The sequence below is a fragment of the Alligator mississippiensis genome, chromosome 4 (genome assembly GCF_030867095.1).
Source record: "Alligator mississippiensis isolate rAllMis1 chromosome 4, rAllMis1, whole genome shotgun sequence".
Lineage (NCBI taxonomy): Eukaryota > Metazoa > Chordata > Crocodylia > Alligatoridae > Alligator > Alligator mississippiensis.
This window is the reverse complement of record NC_081827.1, coordinates 171,848,571-171,876,062: the sequence shown is the minus strand read 5'-3', so window position 1 is coordinate 171,876,062 and position 27,492 is coordinate 171,848,571. Positions and strand designations below refer to the sequence as shown.

Below are 27,492 nucleotides of genomic sequence, written 5' to 3'. Positions count from 1 at the left end.
ACATCCATAAGAATCTGTGTGAAGTGTGGGAAACACCACCTTTCTTCCACAGAAACTGCGGAAAAAGCTACAAATTAAAAAGCTCAACAACAGCAACAACAAAATATATTTTAATTTATTTTTTAACATTTTTTAACAAATAAAAATACCGTTTCACTTTTTGGTTTGTTAAGCTGCATTTGTACTTTTTCAACCTGCTGGTCTGACTTCCTCATGCTCACTAAAACAATCCTTTCAAACGAGGCCGTGGTAAAGCAATGCCATGAATCAACCTTAACTCTATATTAGGAAGGGCCTGAGAATCCTGTCTTTGTTGTGTTTGGACCGGGACAAATCTGTGTTGTTGTTGTCTAGCGCCTGAAGGAGCAGGACGGCGAAGAGCAGCCAAGTCCAGAACACCTGCTCGATTCACGCTCCAGGAACTATTAGCATCCTCCTTGGGCTTTACAGATGGAGGGCTTGCCATCATCATGAATTTTTGGTCCAATATAAGATTCACCACATCTTTCCTGAACATTTTCCAGTTGTTTTGTTTTAGGAACTTCTGACAAAGCTCATCATCACTGAAAAGATCCAAAGATACTTAGCGGTGAAAGTCTGGCTCTACTGAAGTCAGGGGCAGAGCTCCCACTAACATTAGGGAAGCCAGTTTTTAGCCTTAATTTCCAATGGAATTAAGATGAAGTTGTATAAATTGAGGCCAACCACCTCAATTTTTGTTGAGTACCAGTTCACTGATTTATGGGTCAATTCTCTCCCCAGATGCATTCATTCACTTACCTGGGGTATGTGGTCTTTATTTTGTGTAATTTCATTATTGTCGTATCATCTGCTAACTCCTCAAACCTGTCCTTTTTCAACCGTATTATTTCAGCTCCTCGGCTAACCAAAACGAAGCATCGCTTATCTTGCATATATTCTGGTAAGAGATGCTGACTGATCCCCTGAGAGGAAAACAAAACAAAGAACACCATCTGCACATCATGAGTCTCTGTTGACTTCTATACACATGTATGCTGCTGTTCTTTGCATTGAGAAATGCAGAATAAGAGTTAAGTATGGTATATGAGATATGATTTAGAAGGTTACTTTAGAGCAGGGCTGTCCGACTTCTAAGTGGCTGGGGGCCACATGCCCACAGGTTGCACCAGGACTAGCCATGGATCCCTCAGGTCATACTACATACATACTGCTGTACCATGTATGCTCCCTCCACTGCTGCACCTCATAAGCCATTGTCCCTTCCCTGCCCCATGCTGCACTATGTGCCCTAATCTCCCCTGACTGTGCCACGCTATGCTGCCTTGTCCCTGGGACAAGAGAAGGTAGTGAAAGCTGGAGGAGGAATAGGGACTCCAGAAACTCCAGCTGCTGTTGCAACCAAAGCAATGTAGGGGAGTGGTGGCTGTGTCCAGGGGCTGTCATCTGGACAACCCTGCTTTAGAATGTGTCACTGTGGAAACTCCTTGCTACAACTGATACTTTATAGCAAGAGAGTTTATTACTTTAAAGTCCATACAAGCAAGACAGGATGGTTTCAGTTGCACAGCCCTGCAGCAGCCAAGACACCTGTTCCCTAGAGGAAATCCATCATGAAGAAGGGCAATCAGTATTAGTACTGCCTGCACTCCTTTTTGATCTGTACGAGAGGAAGCACCTATAAAAGTTTGTAGTTGGACTCCCCATCAGAAATAATATTGAAGCAATACCCTAAATTAATGCATGTCTTTTTGCTTTTGTTTTGTACCCTCTATGGCTGTCTTAATGAATGGGACGCAGCAACCTAGAATTGTGACTAAACAAAAATTTCCATTAGGTTCTTGGGCATTATCCCTCACTCTACACTAAAAATACAATTTAATATGACAGGACCTATTTCACATTATCTTTTATGTTAAATAATTATCCCATTGACTTGAGTTGGCTCGAATCAGCTTCTATGGTAGGGTAGAAGCCACTTAAGTTTTGGTTGGTAGGCCACTTAAGTTTTGGTGAGCTATTGAGGGATGCATACATAAAATCTTTCAGAATTTTACAAATTATAAATAAAAAAATTCATATACTAAAAATCAAATGTCTGTGACAACATATTTTAATCTTATTTCAAAAAATATTTGTGTCCTGATTTGTGTTTTATTGAGCAGTGTATATAGAGGTGATTGCATAATAGCTCAAAATAAAATCTTACTCTTGTATATTATGCGGGCGAGAGAAGTGGGTGAGGGTGTTTGTGTGGGGGGGAGGGTGTGGAGTGGATGGTTGTGTGGCAGATTATGGGGAGGGCTACCCACATGCTAGGTCCCAGGAGCTGGCTGGGGGTGGGGGAGGGATCGGGGGAGGGCAGGGGGCAGCTCACTGGGCAGTGTGGTGCAGGTGTGTTTTTTTCCCCCTCATTTGGCCCATGGCTGCCCAGGCAGTGCTCTGCATGGGGCTGAGCCCCACCTGCTCCCTCCCAGGGCAGCCCATGCTCACACCTGCCCTACACCTGCTGATGGCACTGCCCTGGTCCTGGCCCTGGCCCCAGCCACCATGCACAGCTTCCTGATGGAGCTGTTTTTCACTGCCACCATAGTTGCTTGGCTCCTCCTGCTCCTCCTCCTCCAGCTGCCCCACTCCAGACGTGGGGAAGCTGCAGTGAAGCAAAGGGAGCTGAGCAGTACCTGCCCAGGTGGCTGCACCAGCAGCTGGAGTAGCCTCAATGGGAAGTTGTGAATGCTGGCTGGGGCCAGAGCAGTGCTATCAGCAGGCACGGGCATGAGGCAGGTGTGGGTGGGAGCATGGCACAGGCTGCCTCAGGTGGGAGCAGGCAGGCACGGCCCCATGCGGAGTGCCATGAGGGCAGCTGTGGGCCAGATACAATCAATTGGTGGGCCAGATCCTACCCGCAAGCCATATTTTGCCCACCCCTGTTCTATGGCTATCAGCCTTGGATGCAGGGAGGGTTGTTTTGTGATCCACAGACTTGGAGATTATATAATTCTTCTGAGAAAATGCTCCCTTCCCCAGGCACAGAATTTGTACAGAACAAAGCATTTAATATCCTCTCCTCTGCAGAGGAACTCTCCATTATAAAACTGACCACTAAATACATGGGCCATAGGGTATGGAAAGCTAATTTGCATAAGTCCTCCATCTCAGAACACTCCGAGGTACGAAGATATGATGTCTCTTGGTTTTTCTGTGATGCTGAAGATTTGTTGCTTGCCATATAGAATTCAAGTTTGTTAAAGTAACCTTTCTCTCTAAATGTACGCACCAAGAATTCTCCTGCATGGATTTCATCCACTCTTGTATAAACTGCTGCAGCAAGAGCTGTGGGTAGTTCTCCATATGGTGTGAGAATGGTTAGCTTCTTTCGTATAAGCCCCAATACTTCATTCTGAACAACTTCTCTCTCACCTTCATCCCCAATGGGGCTGTTGTCAAATCTACAAACCCTTTAAAAAATGTTAGAAATTTGAACCCATCTTTTCAGGCATTTATTGTGACACCATATCAAGCAATATAACTATTGTTTGTATCAAAGAAAATATTAGTTCTTCACTTTTGCCATGTGTATTCAAACCTAATAGCCTCTTCTCTAACCCTCATTGTCCTTGATTTCTCTGTCACAAGTGGAAGTCCCCATCTCCTTTAGCACTTTTGGCCTCCTCTCCTATTTCTCCTTTTCCTGTCTGATCTCCCACAGGTTCTGAAGGCTCTTCTTCATCTAGGCCAGTGTTTCTCAACCCGTGGGTCACAATCCAAAAGTGGGTTGGAAGAATTTTTGAAAGGGTTGCAAACAAACTTTAAAAAAGGATCAACACAATGGATTCTCCTTTAAAGGAATAAAATGTGGGAAACCATGGCTTTTCCCTTGCAGGCTGTCAGAGTTCCAGCCTGCAACAGGCTGCCTGGGGCCACCCATGCCCCACACACACCCCCTACCCCACACACAGCGGGGCTAGAGCCTGCGGGCAGGGGCAGTGGGTCAGGAGTGAGAGGCACTGGGTCAGGACTGACCAATGTTTACAAATGGGTCCTGGCACAAAAAAGTTTGAGAACCACTGATCTAGACTCCCCCCTTGGTTGATACTCTTTCATGCACATAACTTTAACTAGGGGTGCACTGATAAAGATTTTCTTGACTGATATTGATGGCCGATTATTAACCAGCCATATTGGCCGATATTGATCTGATAGCCAACTTACAGGAATGCGGCTGGGCAGCTTGGAGAGCAGCGTTCAGCCAATAAGTCTGTTGGGGGAAAGGGGTGGGGGTAGGGAAGGGGCCTTGGAGGAGGGGTGATGGAGGCTCCCAATGGTGAGGAGGGAGTGGGGCAGGGGCAGGCGCTGTCCACCCAGGGTGGTAAATGTGACCCTGGTGCCAGGACAGAGCATACCTAAAATTGAGCTTAATAGCTGCTTTCCTATACTCATCCCTGCCCCACAGTCCTGTTGTCAGTATCATCACAACTATTCTTTCTTTCTCTTCTTCTCTCTTCTTAGCCCTACATATATATCTTATTATTAACTTTTTTTTGTATATATGTCCTTACATTACAATAAATAAAGGGGAGTTAACATCTTTCTGTAAAAGTTGCAATGTTGGGTCCAGATCTTATTTAATTTTACACCATTGCCATTCCATGGTTTTCAGTAGAATTGTTCCAGCAGAACTGGTAGAACTGGTCAAAAAAGCTGAACTGGTCAAAAAATAAAAATCTAATTTTGTGATAAAACTTGAAATTTTCTTTTCTTTAATTTGGAAGCATAAAAAATGCACTGCTTTTACTGAAATGTCATTAAAATATTCTGATATTTTTATTGTAAACCTTAATTTTTGTTTCTGTATAAAAATAGTTTAATAATGTTTAGATAAAAATTCACAAATCACAAAAGGATTCCAAAAACGAAAAATGGGTACCGCCATCAATTATTCACAAAGAAGTTGCTTATGCCAAGGCTGGCTTTGAAAATACTTGAAAAGAATATAAAAATAATTACTATTTATCAGATAAGGAACAGACTTACTACCATAGTTTCTTTCATATAACACGCCCCAGAATATAATAAGCACCTTGTTTTTGAAAGGCAGAATAAAGGGAAAAAAAGATTTTCCCAGAGCTATGGCTGCCTAGAAGAGGGACAGGGCCTAATCTTCACCTCACTCACCCTCCCTTTCCTGCTTCACTAATACTGAAACCCTACCTGCTGCTGAAGGCTGGTCTCCATGGGTGGATCTATGATTTTGAAAAGAGCTAAAGAATCTCCAAGGCTCTAAAATAGGAGAAAAGTCTGGGAATAGCTATCAGATAACAATACTGGCCTTAAAAAGATTAGCTTGAAGAGTGGAACATCAAGACCATTAAAAAGGAGAGAGAATTGTTAACATCTCTGGAGTGAAGAACAATGACACATTAAGACAATTAGGTGTATGCTATATGTGAAAAAACATAGTATATCTCAGAAATACTTTGTAAAAAATAAAGATGTATTTATATAAATACCAGCCATAAAATGAAAGCATGCAATAGTTACTCCTAATGTCCTAGATCAGCAAGGTATGAAGGAACCCTTATTTCATTCTACCTGTTTCTGTCATCTCTCTTTTGTTTCTCCAGCTTTCTGTTTATATTTTCATGTTTCCCATTTATAACATGGCTAGGTTTTTTAAAACATTCATCTCTGTGGTGCTTCAAAGGCAGGATATACAGAGATTTCAGATTACTCAGGTCTTGCACAGGAAAGGATTTCCACATAAAATCATTGAATTTTTTTCTTCCTGTGACACCTACAAAGAAAGGAAGTTAAATCTCCTTTGTAAGTAGAGAGCTAAATTAGCCTACTAAAAGATCAGCCCTGTAAATGGATTCATCTACACAGACTTCTACACTTGACTTGAGCTCTGTAGAAGTCAAGGGGACACGGTGTGAGCATAAACATTTACATGGGCAGCCCCTTTGCAGGACTAATTAATCATTACAAGCTAATTATTATTTTTAATGACTACTAGACCCTCTCATAAAGATAATTCTCAGACACTTAGTGGACAATTAAACCTGTATGAATTTTCCAGTATCCCAGGAATAAAACAAGGTGTGACTATAAAAAAAATCTCTTTCCTCAAAAAAACAGATTGGGGGAGAGAAGGCTGAGAAAAGAGGACTTTGACCATTTGTGTGGTGTACCCATGAGTTTCCCCACTGAGCACAGGACTGAGGTCAAGTTCAGCTTTGCATGCTTCTAGGGCTAAACATTCTTGTTGTTGGGTGTGGCAGGGCACCTTTGGTGCCTGCCACTTTTTAAGAGGCTTTTAAGAACAGCCAGCAGGTTCGGTGTGGTTTAAAAAGACAGTCACATGACTGCAAGAGGGCTCCTGGATTGGAGGATGGGGCTGGGCAGCCTCAGTATAAAACCAGGCCCTCACAGCTAGGTGGGCAGTTGCTGTAGGGATGGCACTGGAGTAACATTGCCCAGCAGCGATCTGCTGCTCCCAGAACATCTAGAGGTCAAGGATAGGAACTATGGGGATGGAGGAGGTTCCTGGTCATAGGGAATGACCTAAAATTATACCCTGCTAGGGCTGGATGGTGTGGTAGGGCTGCCTGTGGCAGGATGGTCCCCAGGAAATGCCACATCAGTGCCTCCCTAGTGAAAGATGAGTACGGGGTACCGTATAGCCTCAGCCCCCACAACCTGGTGGGTTACCCTGGAGATGGGACAGGCAAAGGGTTCAGGCATGTCATTAGGCTTGAGATCTAAGGGGCATAAGGCCTAGAGCCCCAGTGAGGGGCCAGAGTAGTGGGCCCAGGGCATTGGCAACTCATAGGGGGTGCACATGGGTACACATGCACCCCCTGAGAGACATGCCACCAATGCTGCTGGTGGCACCTGCAGGCAGTAGCTGCTCACCACCCCCCCGCCTTGCCACTGATGGCATCTGTAGGCAGTCGCTGATTGCTGCTGGCCGCCGCCAACACTGCTGGTGGTGTCTGTGGCTGGTCACTGACTGCTGGTTGGCGTTTGCCACCCCCCCCACCCACCGCTGACATCACTGCTGCCACCTGTGGGAGCTCCCCACTCACCACCCCCATGCCCCCACCACCACTGCCGCTGCCTGCAGGCAGTCGCTGTGCCCCACCAGCCTCTGGGGGCATCATTCATGGCTCAGGGAGAGGGCAATGTGAGAAAGCAGTACACTCAAGTGAGTAGGCTGTGTAGAGAAGGGTCCACATGGGTGGGCCAGAAGGACTGTGTGTGGGCCTTGTAGAGTAGGGTCTACATGGGTGGGCCTGAAGGAGTGCTCATAGGCTGGGCCCTAGAGATTGAGTGAGCTGTGTCTGGAAGGGCCCGAGAAGGCGGATGCATATGAGAGGGAGAGGGCTAGCTGCTCAAGAACCTAGCCAGGAAACCCTTGACTGGTCAATGCTGGGGCCAGGACCAGAACGGTCAAAGGGCAAGGATGCCTACTGCAAGGGACAGCCAGAGCTAGGGGCCTGGAGTTCCGACTGGCCTAGAGGCAGGACCAGGGCCTCCGAGGCCAAAGGTCCCAGAGGAGGCCACTGCCGAGAGGGAAAGGGGTCTAGGGAGTTTGCAACCCAGAATGAGGGTGGCTATTGGACTGTCTGAGGAGAAGGGATCCAGGTGGGGTCCAAACATCAAGTGGGCATAAAGCGAGGTCCATTGTGGGGTGAAGCCATTTAGTGATGCCATCTGCCAGGTACGGGACACGGTATAAGGGGAGGTTCAGAGCAGAGTATTATACCCTTGGCATCAGGCATTAAATGGGCAGCCTCCCGCTTTATAAACAACTTCTCTGAGTTACATCAAAGGCATGGCAGGCAAGGCAGGTGGGCGGACTGCCCTAGACAGGTGGGCTGGCCAACAGTTAGATGGCCGAATGACAGGCCCCTGTCACACTGAGTTTTAACTGGCTTGTGTTACATACACCAGCTGGTGATGATTCCTTCTACCTTTAATCTATTAGGTTATAAATATATATGTAGACGAGAAAACAACATGAAGTTCTGATTCACTAACTACTAAACAACAGAATGGTAGCATGAGAACTTCCCAGATTATATGTGGCTAGAGATCAATATACTATACCAGTCTCCATTGTGGAATGAGGATTGTATTTGGGAAGATCCATTTGCTGACAGATCCACTTGTGATAGGATGGGCAAGCAGTGAGATCAACCAGATGTAAAACTTCACATGTTCCCTAATAAAGAGCAAGGCATAAGAAAGTTTAACACTGGCACTACCTCTATTGTGGGGCATACCTTTGGACATGTCACTTCATCACCTGTAATACAGAGATGATATTTCTGCTGAAAATGTTTCAAGATCTCTGGATAAGAAATGCTATATCACAGGGGTCAGCAACATTTTTGGGCAGGGTGACAAAAACACCCACAACCTTGACCTGTAAGCAGTTGGCATGCCAGGAGCAGATGGTAGGGGAGCTACAAGGGGTCCAATCCTTGTGGCAGGGCAGCTCCAGCTCCTTCCCCGAGATGCACGTGCCAAGCAAAATGCCTTTGTGAGCCACAATCTGGCATGTGTGCTGTGGGTTGCCTACTCCTGCTGTAGCAAATGGTATGTAGCATTACATTCACAGTTTATTAATTTTCAGTAATTATATTATTGTACTACCTGTACTGTAAGTTATCTAGGCAAGAGTAACAAATCTGTTCTAAGCCAATGAGGAATCAGTCCTACAACTCTGAGTCAAATGTATAATTTCACTGGAGAAAGAGAGGTGACTTTTGTGAATAGAGTACTTGCTTGCAAAAGATTTGTAAAATTGTGAGTTTTTCCATCCACCTGGGTAGGCTTTCAATAGATCCTTTATACCAGAGTTTCTCAACCAGGGTGCTGCGAGATCCTTTTAAAGGTCGCACAGAATATCACTCGTTAGTAGCACTATGGTATGCTAAAGCTTACACATAATTCACTACCTAGACCCAGAGATTTCAAAAAGGGATCCATTCAAATAGAAAAATATTCTGACCTGTTGTGGCCTGAGTTCTCTACAACAGAAGTGTAGGCTGTAGACATGGTCTGTGACTGACAGACCACACTGACTAGTGCAGACTACAGCCCTAGCAAAAGCCCAAGTTATGAATGACACATACTTAAACTGGTATACACTCAACAATCAATAAGCTTGGATTCAAATCACAATAGCCTGCGAAAGTAAAATAAGAATCTGTTTATTAAGCCTTTAATATTAGACTAACCCAAAAATGAATAACTGCATTTTGAAAAGGTGTGTAACAATAGCTAGAAGTAACAACCAATGTTTTGTTTCATTAACTTGTTGTACACTATAATTAGTCTACTCAGCAAAGCAGAAGAAACAAAACATGGCAAGTAGCATTCCCAGATGGTGAGGGAAAGACAAAAAGTCTTCCCTCCCATAACTCTACTCTTTTCAAGACCACAGATCCCAGCTAACTGGCATCATCCAAGTCCACAGGAAAACTAGTTCAGTACAGGCCAAAGTTTCAGTTAAACAAATTTGAATAACACCAATCAGAATATTTATTTAGGTAACCCACATAAAAATATTGGGTGGAAATAGGGAATCTTTGGGAAGACCTCTGCAAAGTCAAAACAACCTTTTGCCAGCCTGCATGCCAGCTCCTTCCTCTTGAGTCTCTCCCAGCCAGTATAGATAAAAATCTGTATTGTGCTGTTGCAGGTAGCTAAATAGGCATAGAAACAAGGGTTTATGCTTATGGTTTGAGTTATAATGAATAAAAAGTTGGGTTCTAGACCTGTCTCTTGACTCTTTGTCTGACTTGGGTGGTAGCAATGCTTTACCTGCTAAAAGGAAACGAAAAATCATTGAAAAATGTGACTGTATCTTAACTTGGTTTACAAAAGGAGTAATCAGTAAGAAAATTGTAACTGCTCCTGAATTCTGAGTCTAAGCTTGCAAAAAAGTCTTAATCATAGCCATGCTGTAGTCTTGTCTCTGGAAAGACCATTTATCTCATTTTTGTTAACAAATTTTGTTATTTCATTTTTGGTAACAGAAGAATTGCTCAATATTTTTTCTGTAGTCAAAAAATGAGTGAAAGCGAATAGCTGGCACTTTCCAAGGGATGCTTTTCAGTCTAACAAGCGATATCCTGAATCTAAAAAAGACTGAGAACCACTGCTTCATACCATAAATGCTAAGCAACGAAAAAGTGAATTGGGACAGTTGGGTCTTAGAAAGTCCTCTCAGCATATTTAACATATAATTTTTTGTTGCCAGATAACAACCCTGAAAATAAACCATTAATTCAAACCTCAACCATCTCAAAAGAGTTCATTTATGTAAAGACTACAGTTATACCAATTATTCTGTCTTGTTTTGGATTTCCACAGGATGACTGAGCAAAAAATATCACTGCTATATCATTATGCTGTGTTTAATTTTGTTGGCATCTTTTTGAGTTGGTGTCTCAGTTAGTGCAATACTGTTGTTATATATTTTAGCAAATCCAAAAGAAAGCTAGGCACCTCTCAGAAATATGTTATTGACTCAAATCTGTGGTCTAATGAGCTTCCTACAAACTTTTATATGCGACTCAACAAAGGTCAAAATGACAAGAACAGAAAAGTAAATAGGAAAAGACAAGGGTTAGAATAAACTGATTGCATTGCTTCTTCATACCTTCGGGTTTTCAGTACCTTTGGTAAGATGGCAGAAATTATTTAATTTAAATTAAAATTCCACAAAACCTTTTTTTTTAAGTTTTGCCTGTAGTACTATGCACACAGACACATCATCCCAGCGTAACCCATCTAGACATCTAGATAACCATAAGAGTAATGAAAGTTTGTGGAGTATGTAGTGAGACTGTAAGCAAATAAAATGTCTGTCTGCTTTCTTAAGAAGTAAGGGTGCTCTTTAAAATTAAATAAGTTTCTGACTGCCTACCTAGCTCAGATATTTCTACTGTAGCCAATATTCTAATAGCAAGTTGTTAACTATTTTAGTGCAAACAAATGGTCCCATGAAAGCAATAAGAATGAATCCAAAGGAAAGGGACAAGACCAGAAATAAGGAAGAAATTTGTGGTAGCAGAGTTGTTTTTTCTCCATAATACCTCCTGATAACTACTGTTAACATTTGTTTAGCACTGAAAATGAACTAGGTGCCTTACAGAGCATATCAGGGATATACTTCTTGCCCTGAAGAGATTATGAGTTAAATTCTGATTGCTGTATTCATGTTGTCTAGTAATTGGCTCAGCACAAAAGCAAAGGCCTTATGCAAAGACAAGACAAAAGCAACAGAAAAAAGAAACAGCAAGGGAGTCTGTTTGAAGAAGCTGTTCATTTCTCTGTTGTGTCTGTTATAACCTATGGTCAGTATTTTTTTCTGCTGGCCTGAGATGAACATTAGGTCTTTCAGCACTGGAATAATCTCTGAGGGATCATACCTTTGTAATGAATATTATGCTGGTTGACTCCACAATGTCCCTAACAATCACTTGTCCAGAATGAAACTTCTCTGCTCTGCAGTGATTAGCTATTTTCTCTATTGAGTACTCAGGCCATGTTCGAAAGACATCTAAACCTCTGAAAAGGAAATATATGCAGATAATTTTTTTATATGACCACTGTATCCTATCAAGAGAACTACTTTCACCAAGGAAAATGTGTTCTTTTTGCTGTTGTAACTGATAGGAGAAAGAAGCCTTAGTGGCTTTGATTTACTGGCTTAGACTTTAGCTTTACTGGCTTAAGTCTTGGTTCTGCAAGTTACATTATGCAGACAGACTCCTGAACATGCTTGAAACCTCAGTAAATTAACTAGGGCCCCATCTACACATTATACTTAAGGCATGGTTAACCAATTGTGACCCAGCTACATAGTCAATTAATTAATGGTGTGATAAAACAAGGAATAAGCTACAAACTTATGCCACAAAAAAGGGGCCAGTGCTTGGAACCCATGTGGATCACTCACCCCACTGTGAGCCTCATCAGCTGACAGGGCTTGCAGTGGGGGCAGTGCACTGAATGCTGGTCCTGCTGCAAACCCCACCAGTTGATGAGGCTTGCAATAGTGGCAGTGCATGGAATGCTGCCCCCACTGTGAGCCCACCAGCTGTGGGCCTTGCAGCAGTAGAAACCAGTGCAGGGGAAGACCAGGATCATGATCCTGGGCTTTGCCTACACTGGCAATAAGGCGTGACTGGATCTGATACTCAATCCCACAATCACACCTCCTGCTATTTACAAGTAGCACAGCAGGAGGTGTGACTGTGTGGATTGTCCATCAGATTCTATCACCTAAACACCTGCAGAAGCCCTAGGATTGAGATCCTTAAAAGTGCTATCCTTTTAAGGGGGTCAGAGGGTGCCACACAATATTAGCACTGTTAGATATGCAAACATCTACACAGAATTCACAAGATAAACCCAGATATTTCAAATAAGAATTCATAGTGTCAAAAACTTTCTAGCCTGTTATAGTCTTTGTGAACAATTTGCAACAGAAGAACCGTTCTTTTATTTTTCCACAATCCAAAATGAGTGAAAGCTAAGAGCTGACATTTTCCAAGGGGTGCCTTGAATCTAATGAGAGTTGTCTTGAGTCTAAAAAGATTGAGAACCATTGCCTTAGAGCATTCTAAAATTGTATATAGAGTGGATGTCAGGAGGATTATGTACATTAGAAAAGAATAAAAGCAAACTCATCCTTACATTCATAAAAACCTACAGACTTATTGTTCTATGACAACATTCACTGTAATTCTCAAGTGTTTTTTTCCCCATTTCTTTCTAGGTATGATGAAAAACTTGCATGTTACAATATTTCTCCCTACCAGTATTATTATGAGTTGGGTGTAGTCACTACCATTTTTAGATAGCCATAAGAAGCCATTAAAATCTTTTATACACCCAAGCCACACCCAAAATACTTGACATTAGGGGTGTGCGAAACACGCCATATTCGATTCAGATTCAGCCCAAACTGGGGACAGTGATTCGATTCATTGATTCGGATCACTGTCCTGATTTGATTTGGCCGAATCCGAATCTGGAGATTTGATGCCAATTCAGAGAATCAGTGATTCGGCCATAGACAACTTTAAATGTTTTTTCTGCATACCTTGAGGTACCAGGCGTGGCTTGTGAACACTGTGATGGTGGGGCAGGTGGAGTGTTCCACTGGATCCCCCGTGCTCCCACCCAGCTTGGCAATCGGCCGCGGGGGGACCCTGGGTGTCCCCCTAGATCCAGGAGGCACCAGTCACTGAGTTGGGGGGCGAGAGGGGTCTTCCGCGTGCTCTGCAGCAGACCTGGAAGTTGACCAAAAGTGCTTCTAGTCCACTTCCGGATCCACCACTGAGTGCGCTGGGGACTGCCCCCCCATGCTTCCATGGGTCGCTCCATCTGCTCCTGAGGTATGCAGAAAAAACATTTAAAGCTGTGTCTATGTCTGAATCATCAAACAGATTCAAAGGGTCTCCTGATTCAATTCAGATTCGGTCACTGAATCAAGTCGAATCTCTGCCAAATCGAATCAGCGACTGAAGCTTTGTACAGCCCCACTTGACAGTCTCACAAAACAAAGGCACATGGTAAAACACACTTTATTCTTCCCGTGTTCACATATAAAGGATTTATTAGCGTCAATTTCTCTTCCTAATGAAAACACCCCACAGTGCCTACATTTTTTATGACACTTGGGGCAAAAAGGGGAGAGACTATACAGTACCATGTCAGATTAAATTGTAGAAGTGTTAACACCTACAGAAAGTATGTATTAAACCTGCATCACCTTAAAAGGGGTACGATAGTTCATCTTCAGTGAAAGCAGGACAACACTGCATGTAACAATATACCTTACCATCTAGGCACTTAGTGGTGAACCTAGAATAAAAATACTGTACTTGAACAGTCAAATCATTAAGCAAGTAAAACAAAATGCAGTGGCAGAGCCAGAAACAAGTTATCTCATTGAAAGTAATTACTTGAAAAAGGTGTAACAATACTGTAATTCTTTCTGAAGCTCTTCATCTAGTTTATTAGCAAAGAAGTCTTCTTTATCTACCACCAGCAGTTCAGTTTCTTCCATGCAGACAACCGTAGCAACTCTCCTTGTTCCTTTTAAAAGAGCAATCTCCTTTCATACAGAGAAGGAAGGTGAACTGAGTTAGTATTAGCAATTGATCTTCCACTGTTACACTCCAAATGCCAATTCAGCTTGGAAGATTTGAAGTCTATCTTATTTTGTATCCTGTCACCAATGGTAGCAAACACTAGACCTTCAGAAGAAGGTATAAGAAACTCTATAAAGGGCAGTTGAAAGATACCTTGTCTTCAGTGAAAATTTCTCCCTATTCCTCCATAGTTTAAATATCATAAGCCCAGAAACTTGAGGATTTATACACCTTCCAAAATGCTCAACTATTTATTTTGCCATTTAATAACTTTTCCTATGTCTCAACTGATGGGAGTTATACTAAAAACACCACTTACTCCAAATGCAGCACCCTTCCGAAGCAAAGTTGGATCTCCATCCAGAAAGGCACTGTTACCATCCTCATCTTCAGTAACAGCAACAGTACCAAAATAGATGAAGTAAAAAGTGTTTCCATAGTGCCCCTTCTTGATGATAACTCTTCTGCGTCCAAACCTGGAAAACAGGAATGCAGCTTCTATTCCCTCCTAGCAGTAATGAGCCTGAACTAGAACCTCTTCTAATCAGACTCCCTATCCATTACTAATTATTGATCTCAGATCTCTCTAAAACATGCTGAACTGCACTGAACTGAAGCACCAAATCGGGGTGCTCCCAGAAATGTGTGAAAGGTCAGTTTGGAACTTCAGAACACTATTCTCTATCCACAGAATGGTATTGACTGAAAAGTATTTTGCTTGAGCATAAACAATCAGGGATATACTTATTTGTCTTGGTCAAAAAGAGATTGCTCAAAAAGCTATTGGCATTTACTTCTGAGACTTGCGTTTTTGAGACTTGCGTTTTGTTCTCATTTCCAGTTATTTACTTGGCAAGGACAGACGGCAGCCTTGCAGAACTAGCAGATTCAGAATCTAAGAAGTGTCTCAGCTTATTCAACAGTAATAACTGCCAGCAAAGTAGAGTCAAAATTAGTTCATATATGGTCTTGCTAGGCTGGGATATGTGACTGGGAGAGAGGAGATAATACTGAAGTGGGAAAAATGGAATGATTTCTAGAGCTGAGAGAGAAAAACACACCTCCACCTCCAGACCTTTAATAGAAACAAAATGTCATGTGATCTTGTATTTCAGTCAAGCAATGAAATAAAGCCACCAGTAAAGTAAAGTCTAAGACATTAGAAGAAAACTTAGTATCTTACAATGAAGCAAGGATGATAGGTGAAGATGAAAAGTGAAAGATGCACCACTGATATAATGGTGGGGATTTATTATAAGCCACCAACATAAAGAAGAGAAGGTAAATGAGGCACTCTTTAAGCAGGTGACAAATCTATCCAAAAGCTATGGGATGATACTGATAGGAAACTTCAATTTTCTGTACATCTGCTAGAAGAACAATGCAGCCACAGCCATCCCTAGGGGGGGACGAATTGGGGCGACTGCCCTGGGCCCCATGCTTTGGGGGCACCATGGAGCCGAGCAAAGAGGCACAGCAACTCCGTGCCACTGCCGGCTTCACATCCGGCTGCTCGGCATGCCCCCCACTTCCCTTGCTGCCAAATCTGCTGCTGAATCCAGCACATCCAGCCGCTTGCCACCCCGCTCTGCTCCCACTGCCTAATCCACCGCCGGCTTCCTCACATCCAGGGGCAGGGCCCTGCACAGGTTGATTTGCTTCAGGCCCCGCACCCTGCTCGGATCGTCTCTGAATGCAGCCAAACATAAAATGTCAAGCCAGGTCCTAAATTGCGTGGAGGACAACTTCCTGCTTCAGAAGGTGGAGGATTACAACTAGGGTATCATCTAGGGGATCCTGTCCTAACCAAAAGGGAAGAACTGGTGGAGGGTGTTAAGGTGATGGCCAACTTGGGAGAAAGTGATCACAATATGATAGAATTCCAGATCCTGAGATAGTGAAAGCATGAGGTCAGCAAAATAATACGTTAGATTTCAAAAGGGCAGATTTCATCTGACTCAAGGAGTTAATAAGCACAGTGCCATGGGTAGACAGACTGAAGGATAAAGGCAGGAGAGCTGGGAGCTTCTAATGGGCACAGTATTGGAAGCCCAACAAGAAACTGTCCCCACACAGTGAAAGCACAAGAAGAACAGCAGGAGACCAATGTGGCTGTACAAGGAGATTTTAGGATGCCACAAATGAAAAAGGAAAGCATACAGGCAATGGAAGAAAGGGCAGATCACCAAGGAAGCATACCAGGAAATAGCAAGAACCTTCAGGGACAGAATCAGGAAGGCAAAGATAAAAACTGAGCTGCACTTGGCAAAGGCGGTTAAGGACAAGAAGAGGTTCTGTAGTATGTTGGCCAGAAAAGAAGGACCAAGGAAGCTGTGAGTCCTTTGTTAACAAGCCAGGGGAACTCCTAGCAGAAGAGGCTAAGAAGGTGGAGCTATTCAACAACTATGTTCCCTCAGTCTTCATAAAAAAATTAAGCTGAGGCCAGAAACCTAATAAGGGTTATCTGGATAAGGGAGGGAGCAAGCTGAGGGAGGAGATAACAAAAGAGATGGTCAAAGACCTTTTGATAGCCCTGAATGAATTCAAGGCAGCAGGACTTGATGCCAGGGTACTGAAGGAACCGGCACAGGAAATCTTGGAACCCTTGGCAATGATCTTCATGAAGTCATGGGAGACAGTCCAGGTGCCAGAGGACTGGAAAAGGGCCAACATAGAGCCCTTTAAAAAAAAGCAAAAAGGAGGAGCTGGGGAACTACAGAGTGGTTAGCCTCACCTTAATATGAGACAAGTTACCAGAGCATATCATAAGGACAGACATTTGCAAACATCTTAAGGAGGAAAGGCTGATCACAAACAGCCAGCATGGATCTATGAAAAAACAAATCATATCAAACAAACTTGATCTCCTTCTTTGACAAAGTAACTACTTGGGTGGATGAAGGGAATACTGTGGATAGAATATATCTGGACTTCAGCAAGGCTTTTGACAAAGTCACCCACAAGCTTCCAATTAACAAATTGGAGAAATGTGGGGTAGACAAAACTGCTACAAGGTGGATAGATAACTGGCTCAATAGCTGCAAGCAAAGGGTAATTATTAACAGGTCCACGTCAGAATGGCAGAAGGTTTTGACCAGGGGTCTGTCCTGGGCCCAGTGCTGTTCAATGTGTTTATTAACAATTTGGACGTTGGCATATAAAGCTTCTTGAGCAAGTTTGCAGATGACATGAAACTGGGAAGGATTGTGAACACATTGGAGGATGTGAGTGCAATTCAGAAGGATCCCAACAAACTGGACAGCTGGGCTAGAGCTAACAGGATGATGTTCAATATGGACAAATGCAAGGTGCTACACCTTGGGAAGAATAATCAAAAACACAAATGAAAAAATGAGTGACACCTGGTTGCACAGCAGCACTATGGAAAAGAAGTCTTGGTAGAATACAGACTCAATCTAAGTTTGCAGTGTGATGCAGCTGCACAAATGGAAAATGTGGTTTTGGAATGCATCAATAGAAGCATTAGGTGCAAGACATGGGAGGTGATAGTGCCTTTCTACTTGGCACTGGTTAGGTCTCATCTGAAGTAGTGTGTGCAGTTCTAGGCTACACATTTTTTAAAAGATGTGGAGAAACTAGAGAGAGTCCAGAGGCGGGCAACAGAGATGATAAAGGGCTTAGAAAGCAAATCATACGAGGAGAGGCTGAAAGAGTTAGGTATGTTCAGCTTATGAAAAAGGTGCTTAAGAGGGGACATGATAGCAGTCTTTAAATACCTGAAAGGCTGACATAAATCACCTTTTCTTTCTTGCTGCAGAGAGGAGGAAATGAATCAATGGCTTGAAGTTGCAGCAAAGTAAGTTTAGATTGGATATCAGGGAACACTTCTTTATGGTTAATAGTAAGGCAGTGGAACAGACTACCTAGGGAAGTTGTGGACTCAGAGGTTAGACTGGGGATGATCCAGGCATTGTTATACTTGTGTTCTACTATGGGTATTTCCCATGCTTCTAGGCTTTGCTGGTTACCCCGCCCACTCTTTCTGCTACCTGTGTCAGAGTGTTTTTTAAGACTCCCTCAAAAGGCTTTGGGTGTTGACTACAGCCAAGGCTGGGGATTTTGACTGAGGTATGCCAGTGCTAATGCTGGGACCAAACCCAGAGGTTCCTGTTTGGATGATCTTGCCCTTCTGCTTAGGGTCCTGTACAGTGTTGGGTCCTGTACTTCAAGAAAGATTTGGCCTATTGGAAAGAGTTCAGAGGAAAGCAACAACGATTAGAAGTTTAGAAAACATGATGTCAGATGGTAGGTTGGAAGAACTGGATTTATTTAGTTTGGAGAAGATAAGATTTTTCTGTTTTTTAAACAGCCGTCCTATATAAAAAAAAAGATCTTATAAAGAGGTTATAATGATTGACTATTCTTCAGGCCTACAGGGACTAGGACAAGTAATACTGGGCTTTAATTTCAATGCAGGACATGTAGGTTAGAATTTTCTAACCATGAGTGTGGTTAAGTAGGGGAACAGATTACCCTAGAATGGGTTGGCAATGTTTTGCTTCCCTACCGCAGGACACAAATCTCTGTTCCTTAGAGAGCTGCCTGCACTTTCCCCTCACTGAAGATACTTGGCACTTTTTCAGCAAGAGTAATTGTACTCAGGAGATAGCCTAAGGGTGGGCTTTGGAGGAGAGTGCTGTTATGAGGAATGATGACTCAGCACAACTCTGTGCCACCTAATTCCTTGTGCTACCACAGACCAGCTCAGACCTTCCTGGATATAAACTCTTTGTGAGCCAGATTCAGCCCAGAAGCCATAGGTTGCCAACCCCTGACCTAGAAAGTTTGTGGACTCTCCATCATTATATGCTTTTAAGTGAAAGTTGAAGAAATAATGGGATACTTTAGAGAGGGATGTTCCAGCCTTGAGCAGAAGATTGAACTAAATGAACTGCTGATGTCCCTTTCAGAGCTATTTTTCTATGGTTCTATAACTAGATTTATACCCAATGTAAACTCCTAATATGATTTTTTTAGTTGAGATTTCAAGTCTCCAAGGAGACTTTGATACCTAATTCTTATTAATTAATTAATGGAAATTGAATATCTAAATCCTTCAGTCTGTTTGAAAAATGTCAAGCTTTGGGATGGCTCTAGGCTTTAAGAGACATAACAGTATGTCATTATACATACAGAACAAATTAGATGACTATATGTTCTTGCTGTCATATATCACACTCATTTACAGTCATAAGATGCCTAATAGACTGAAAATAAATGGAGAGATAAAGATGTAGTTTTTTCTAAATTTAGGCTAAGATTCATATAATTTTTAATTTTGGAATACTGAATTCTAAAAGCCAACTTTAAAAATTACTACCCATCCTTGAAAGAATATTTACCGTTCAAAGCGAATCACCTTAGCCAGAAGATGCTGTAGATTTGGGCTATAATTACGGTAGCTTTCTAGCAACTGCAAGCAGTTTTGTAACAGCTTAATTTCCTTCTCAGTCCTCCATTCTGGTTTCTTCTTGGTTATCTGGATTGCTCTGAGAGGAAGGTGATCCTGAGAAAGCATCCAACACATTAACTAATGGAGCCTCAAATGAAACAAAGCCAAAAAGGAAACACCTGCATGCTCCAGAAGACTAATCAGCATCATCTTCCAGAGATGTAATGGAAACAATTCCAAACAGTTTTTTTTCCCTCTTTCATTTTAGCCTCAAGGAAAGGAATTTGTGCAAAATGGTAAAACTTAAGTTTGTTTAATAATGCCCACATTAGTTCATTTTTTAAAAGAATCCTGAAATAAAACATTGGGTGCTCAGTTTTATGCCAGTGGATCTATTATTAGGCAAGTTTGCAGCTAATAAGATGAGTCATTATTGAGCAGGTTTTCAATGTCAAAATGGTACAAAAGCTTTCTTTTGAAAAAGTAAAATTAAGTTTAAAAAAAAAGCTTTCTTAAAAATGTCAAATGCATTGAGTATTACTTATGCCCAGTGAAGAAGGCCTACCTTTCCATAATGGAGTCTCTAATACTTCAACTACTTATTCCCATGACTTCAGCTCCCCCTACATATGCACCGTAGAGTCTGCAGACTCCATGCTTAATATTGTCACTGTTGTAATCTCTAGGTTCATGCAGCCTGAGAACACTGTAGGCCAAGTTTTCAGAAAGGGCCTGACACCACCCTAATGATGAAAAGCAGAGTTCCACACACCATTCCTGAAACAGTGAAAGAACAGCATGTGGAGCAAGCCAGAGCAAGGAACTTGAGAAGCTGGCATCCTCCTTGGTAGCATGCACTAGATTAAGATATTTCTTCAGTGCTATGCAAGAGAAGACCTGCAACACAATGTCAAAACTTGTCTACAGCTTGTACAGGGCCCACAGTGAGGAAGGTAAAATCCTTTGTTTTCCTTTCACAGTGCTCTGCAAAGAATCCAATTTCTCTGAGGTTTTTTCAGTACTTGGGACTTGGCCATCCATGCTCAGAAACCAGTTATCAGCACCAGTGTTTGCATTAATTGAATCACCCTCCTTTTTTCATGTAGGTGCTTTAGGCCAAACAAAAAAAGTCTGTGTATATGAAATTTTCTTGGAAGAAAATATATGATTAAAAAGTTTGTACTTCTGTCACGTGTCTTAATTTTATAGATTAAACAGAGGAAAAGGGAAGTGCGCTCATGTGAAATAAGTGACAAAGCAAGGGATCTGGAATGAGTTATACAGTGGTTTTGTTGGCATCCCCAGTTCCAACTCCTGCCTTGGAGACTGCCTTAAAACATTTTAAGGACTGGCACAGTAGATGGAAAGAGACTAGGCTCAAAGCAAAAACAGAAGGGCAATCAGACCTTTCTGATCTTGAACTCATTGTAGTTGAAGGACAGTTTGGTATACTTCTCGCCCTGAATAAAAAAGAGAAGAAAGAAAAAACAAAAAAAGAAGAATTGGTTGAATTAGAAATGTCATAGAGTTAGCAGATAGGGACATTTCAACAAGGCGTTTTTTAACAATAATGTTAATTTTTTTCGGTTCTTTAAACACACACACACACACACACACACACACACACACACACTACAGAGGACTTCAAATAAAAGTCTTAATTCACTTCAGTGAGAAATAAACACACTATTCATGTTATAAAAATATGTTAGATAGTACAAGACCAGAGATTCTACTGGGCTACAGGGACCTCCAACTCCATTTGGGAATAGCTGTGAACTGTGACCATTGGTAAGTCATTACATTTGAGGTAACTGCTTATAGCACCTGGGTAACAGGCACACTTAAATGCATGCACAAAGCCAAGTAATAATTGATCCTGTTATAATGAAGGAGAAGCCTCCTTTATGTAAAAAAATTCCTTACTTCTTCCACACCAAAGGTCTGGCATGCTTCAGTAGTCACATAAATGAACTGAAATTCTTTGAATCTTCTTAGTCCCTGCCAGAAGATCTTGCACACCCTGCTCTTGATCATGATGTCCAATGTAACCTCGTACAAACTCTTAAAAGGACAAGCACAGGAAATAATTAAGTCTAATGTAAGAATTCTAATATTATAAAAAGCCTAAGTCTGTCCATCTGTCTGTAATGCTTTATTCGCAAACAGCCAACCAGAGTGTGAACAAGCGTTCGAATAGGGGCTGGCGGCGGTAGAGCACTGCCATGAAGGTCTGAACACAGGAGACCGGGGGGGAAGGGGCGTGAGGCCAGGCCTCCCCTGCCCTGCTCCCAGAGGTGGCAAGAACGGAGCGGGGGAAGGGGGGGTGGCGAGACCATGGGAGCTGGCCCCGTCTCCCCCCACGCACTCCTTATACGTGGCGGCAGTGCAGGGAGGAACAACCACTCCTCCTTCCACTACCTTCTCGTCAGCGGGCCTGCTCCTCCTGTTCCCCCGCCGCTGCCGGGCTGGCCCAGGCCCACTGCTTCCCCCACTGCAGCAGGCCGGCTTCTCCCCACCCTTGGGCCCTGGCCTCCCCTCCCCCCCACCGCTGCGGCAAGGAGGTGGGGAGCGGGCCTGGACCCCAAGCAGCAGTGGGTAAAGGGGGAGTGGGTCTGGATGGTGGGGGAGGGTCACGGGGCTCCGTCCCATGCTCCCCACCCGTTATTCTTGATGGGCAATTGGCTAGTAATCATTTATATTTATAATGACTGGCTGCAGCATCTTATGGATGATATACCAGATTGAGAGTTTGGACATCTAGGTTCTATTCCTCGCTTTTGCCATTCATCAACTTTGAGACTTTGGACAAGTTACCTTCCTTCTCTAGGCCTGTTTCCCTCCCCCACTTTTGTCTGTCATAGCTTTTTAGATTATAAGTAACATGGAGCAAAGACTTTCTCATGGTGTATACAGTACAATGTAGTCCTGATCTCCACAGGAGCCACTGAATATTAAACTCATTAATCTTTAATTTAAGAACATAACAGACATTACAGCTTAGTAATATTTTAGTGATATGACTAACTGTACAATAGCCGCTGATCTGCAAGAAAAAGAACCCACAGGTGCCTTTGGAAGCACAAAGACCAGAAAGCTTTTATGGTCCACTATCGACAGATTTTAACTCAGGCACCTCAAAGTACCTCAAACGTAATTAATAATTATGTGACCACAATGTTACTATGAGATTGTTTTTCTTCAAGCTATGTCATTCTTGATCAGAAAAAGGTTCCAGGAAAAGAAGATGGTTAAATGGCTTACCGTAACATGTTGCTTGGCAATTAGGGAATGACAGCTTATGTTCTATTAGCAATCAGTAAGATTCAGGGATGAATGTCAAGATGCCATTGATTTATAAGCAGGTTACAAACCTTAGCGTAGGACAAAATCATGCTCTGCTTATGTTACTACTATTATACCAAACAGAAGGGGAAGTACAAGTGTTAAACATCTTAAGTTGCTGGTTGAATAGGGATCTGGAGAACTCCGCATTTTTAGAGCATTAACCAATCACCTCACTGAAACAAAGCACACTACTGCATCTTTACTGAAAGCAGAAAAAGGTCACTCCAAGAGAAAAACAGATACATTAGTCCACAGGCTGAATGGCTGCCTCAACCCACATGCCCTTTTACACTAGATCAGTGATTCTCAACCTTTTTAGACGTGAGAAATCCTTTGGAAAATATCACCTCCTAGCTTTCACTCATTTTTTGACTACACAAAAACAATAGAGCAATTCTCCTGTTGCAAAGAATTCAGAAAGACCACAGCAGGTCAGCATGTTTTTAGCATTATGGATTTCTATTTGAAATCTTTGGGTTTATCTTGTGGGTCATGTTTGCACAATGTAACGGTACTAACATTGCTTGGCACCCTGTGGCACCCTTGAAAGGATCTCAAGGCACCCCAGGGTGCCACGGCATGAGTTGAGAGTCACTTCATTAGACATAAGAAACATTTAAAAGAAATATCACAAACATTGCTAAACAAACTAAACTGTAAAAGATTAAATGTAAAATTGACATAGATTCCAATCCAGTTAATCAAAAACAAACTTTGATTCCTGGTTTCTCAGGTATCAAATAAAAAATAACAAATCAATTTTCTTCCTTTCCTAACTGCTCTAAAAGTGATTTTATTAGAAAACATATTTACCAGGACCCTATAAACCCAATCATGTATGTTTCTTGTCCCCCATTCTTCTTATTTTTATGTTAGTATAAAGTACACATTAAAAGCAGGTATGGGCATAGAAGAAACGCTACTGAGAGCTTGTCTTTAAATAAAACCTGAGCTTGGAAGGTATATGGCACTCCTCCATAGGCTAAGCGTAGGGGGAGTAAGTGGGGGCACATGTACCCCCTGAGATTGGCCCTCACTGGCTGGGGAGTGGGAGCTTTGAGAGAAGCACTGGCTGGTGCCCCCCTGAGATTGGCGCTGGCCAGGGACCCCAAGAGCCAAGAAAAGTGCCAGCAGTACTTCCAGTTTTGCTGCTGGTGCTTCTGGGATTGGTGATAAGCCTCTGGGAGACCCCCCCCACCCCCTACCCCCCAGTTGGTGATCAGCCACTGGTGCCCTCTCAGACTGAGGAGGCACCAGTCGCCCATGCACTCCTCCCCCTTTCAGGGCTTAAAACTTCCTTCAGCTATTGCACATTAGAACAGATCTTTTTGCAGGGGGCAGGTTATCTCAAAGCTTCCGATCACAGTGGGCATCTATACATGTTCTCCAGGGGGAAGAGGCGCTTTAATTAAAGAGGCTCTGAAAGCTGCTCTAATTAAAGCGCCTGCAGTGTCACATGTATTCAGCGTCCTCCACTTCAAAATGGTGGTGGCAGACTTACAGCAGACTCAATTAATCGAGTCTGCTCCAACATGTGTCAGAGCAGAGCTCCGTCTTGTGTATAGGTGCCCAGGATTTTTTGCTTCTGGCACAAGTCACTCTTGGTGATTCAGCACTAGATTAGCCAAATGACTCTGATCCAGTTGAATAATTCCTACATTCCTAACTCTGTCAGCCCCTTTACCTTACAACAGGAGCTGTCAAAGCTATGCTAGAGTAGCTAAATCTGCTTTGCATTGGGACGGCTTAGGATATGGACCTAATATGTCAAAATCCATTACTTTTTTTACTGCTAGGGTTTATCTTCCAAAGGGGTTCTGGAAAAACACATCATAACTGAATTATTTAAAGCCAATATACTACTTGAGAAAAGCACTAAATCAACTATCTTATTCAAGAGGAGTTGATGAACAGGTGATAAAAGTTGATAAACACTGAGGTATCAGCACAGAAAAGATCATACCTTAAAAGTTCTCTGCTGGTCAAATGAGATGGCTAACTTCTGATCTATAAATCAATAATACAGCTTGTTTTAAACACTATTTTTAACATTCATTAATAAGATATACTACTGTTGCTGGATAAAAGTTCATTCTTACTGATCAGGTAGTCCAATTTAGTCTGGGTTTATGAAGCCTTTCCCACAACAGGACAGGTGGGTGACATTCCTTATCCAAACGCCAAACAAGAGCAGTCTATACACAGCTGCAATCCCAGTAATAGCACGTCCAATCACTAACTGGTAAGGAAGCTAACTTTTTTGGGAGACCACCTGGCTTGTTATATGGAGACAGAGAACCTTATTTTATCAGTAGGTGGGGGAGCAGGGTGTTAGCTAGTAACCACTGAAGCGTAGCCAAGAGGTGGCAACATAAGGAAGATGTTCTCGTTACCAGGGAAAGAGTAGTTTCTGTATCTAGATCTCTTGAGTATACGGGTTTACTCTGTTGTAGACCTGGGTCAGAAAAGAAAGGCAGAGAGAAGGAAGAGAATTGCCAGACCTCAGATCAAAACTACCTCCTCCCACCATCACCATAAAAGCAGTTTAGTTGTGAGCACTGTAAGATAAAGTAGGGACCAGGAACTGACAGGTGCTAACCAACTGCTCCCATGGGAAGGGCAATTCCAAAAACAGAAAGCTGAAATCACCTAGAACTATGGAGTCTGAAGTTGGTGGATTTGGATGGGGGCACTATTAAGTGAGCAGACTGAAGAAGGCCTAGGAGTATCAGTGGAGATTATACATTTAGAGTAGAGGGCCATGGTGGAGGCCTATAAAAGGAACTATAGAGTAATGAGGGATATTAAGCCTAGGAAAATAGCTATAGCCTCCTGGTAAGACTAAAGGGAGGCTTCAAAGCAAACGTTTCTCCCCTGCACATTAAGAGAAGCACGTGAGTCTAGAGAAGGGCCGTTATTTGACCCTGATACCAACCGAACCAGGAACAATGTTGCTGGTTTCTGGGAAGCATACGCCATTTCATCTGGTACATGGTTATGGCTCCCTGTACTGACCTTCCCCGGTCTCCAATAGCCACAGATTCCGCAGGTCTTTGTGACAAGTTCAGAATCCAGCTGCAGAATCCCATGGACATCCCTGTATTCAGCTCTCAGCAACATACTCCTTTGGGAAACTCACTCCCAAGAACTTACTCCCTCTGGAGACTCTTCTGTGAAAAGCCACCAAGGAGATAGCCCAAGTTTTTTCAGAGAGACTCAGTCTCCCATCGTAGCTAGCATGCCCCTACTTCATTAACTCTACCATTGTCAAGAGCTGCATCTTCCTGCTTTTGCCTCGAATCAGTCCATGCCCTTCTATCTTGGGCAGCGATTCTCAACCAGGGTGCCGCAGTACCCCAGGGTGCTTTGAGATCCATTTACGGGTGACACACGATATTTGCAGTTAGACATGCAAACACCTACACTCAATTCAAAAGAAAAACCCAGAGATTTCAAATAGGAATCCATAGTGTCAAAAACCTTCTGACCTCCTGTGTTCTTTCTGAGTTCCTTGCAACAGAAGAGCAAAGACTTAAGTTTGCTCGAGTTTAAAAATGTTGAGAAACACTAGTCTTGGTGATGCCCCTTTTGTGCATCCCCTCCTTCCTGTAAAATAATTTAGGAAAACACAACACAAAGCAGCATTCTTTTCCACTGAGTCCTCTCAGCCTCGTCTCTCCTGTAGTGTCATCTAGGGGGTATTTTTTGGCAAGCGCAGCCCCAAAGGAGCCACACAGGCAACAATGAAGCAGGCCGTAACGAGCAAATTGCTCACAGAGATGAGCAACTTCCACAGAGATGTAAATCCCACAAGCTTAAATAGGGTTTAGGACCTATTTTGTGTCAAACTTAATTGCTTGATACAACAATGCAAAAGCATCTCACCTTTGTAGAAATTTTCAAAAACATCCAGTCCTACCAATGGACATTTTTTTTTTTTTTAACAGGATACAGCAAACTTGGATGCTCTCAATCCAGCTTCAAACATCAAGCTTATTGTTACAGAGAAATCCTTACATAGGTATGTATAGCAACATGCATACTTACAGTGTTATATAGATAATAAACAGAAAGTATTTGTACTGGGGATCTTTAACCCTCTGTATTTTTGTGGTCTTAGTTTGGTGGAGGCCCCCCTCTCTGATTGGCTGAGGGGGCCTAGTGGCCCCACCCCTTGCTGCTGATTATGGGGACTGTCCATCATGCAGCTCTGCCCCTTGCTGCTGATGGGCCAAGGGCTGTCCATTGCGTGGCCCCAACCCTCACTGCTGCTTAGTGGAGAAGGGCAGGGCTGCACAACAGGCAGCGCTCAGCCAAGTGAGGGGTGGGGGAAGACAGGGGAGAAAGAGGTGGCCACCATCTTGGCTACTCCCCTTCACATTGGCAGAACTCCTCCCAGCAGGATGCATGGCTGGGCCACAGCAGCCACGAGAACCACTGGCTCCCACAGGGGAGTCAGCATTTCTTTTTTTTTTTTTTTTTTTTCAGATTTTGCGGACATTGCCTCATTTCCCAACTATGCCTGATTTTACAATTTCTGTGAAATTCACAAAACTGAGACCTGAGTAGGTC

The 27,492-nt window shown here is 42.9% G+C and overlaps 1 protein-coding gene across 1 annotated transcript; it reads right to left on the bottom strand.

Moving 5' to 3' along the window:
• Positions 1–94: 94 nt before the first annotated feature.
• On the bottom strand, positions 95–26,040 carry CNBD2 (cyclic nucleotide binding domain containing 2). Its single transcript, XM_059726258.1, has 12 exons — positions 25,852–26,040; positions 21,499–21,699; positions 20,979–21,032; positions 19,523–19,686; positions 14,479–14,635; positions 13,971–14,122; positions 11,427–11,565; positions 8,092–8,206; positions 5,572–5,773; positions 3,257–3,437; positions 781–944; positions 95–563 (listed from the first exon to the last, which is right to left on the bottom strand). Exons 1-12 carry the CDS (start codon positions 26,038–26,040, stop codon positions 221–223), a joined length of 2,061 nt encoding a protein of 686 aa, XP_059582241.1. The 3' UTR covers positions 95–220.
• Between the last annotated feature and the right edge of the window lie 1,452 nt (positions 26,041–27,492).

Bases quoted from the DNA above. Each gene is read 5' to 3' on its own strand.
- CNBD2 (XM_059726258.1), bottom strand. From the start codon at position 26,040: ATGTTGCTGAGAGCTGAATACAGGGATGTCCATGGGATTCTGCAGCTG. The intron at 21,033-21,498 runs GTAAGGAATTTT...TTTTTTATTCAG, and splicing joins AGACCTTTGGTGTGGAAGAA to GGCGAGAAGTATACCAAACT. The intron at 945-3,256 runs GTGCGTACATTT...TTTTCCTCTCAG, and splicing joins TCCATGCAGGAGAATTCTTG to GGGATCAGTCAGCATCTCTT.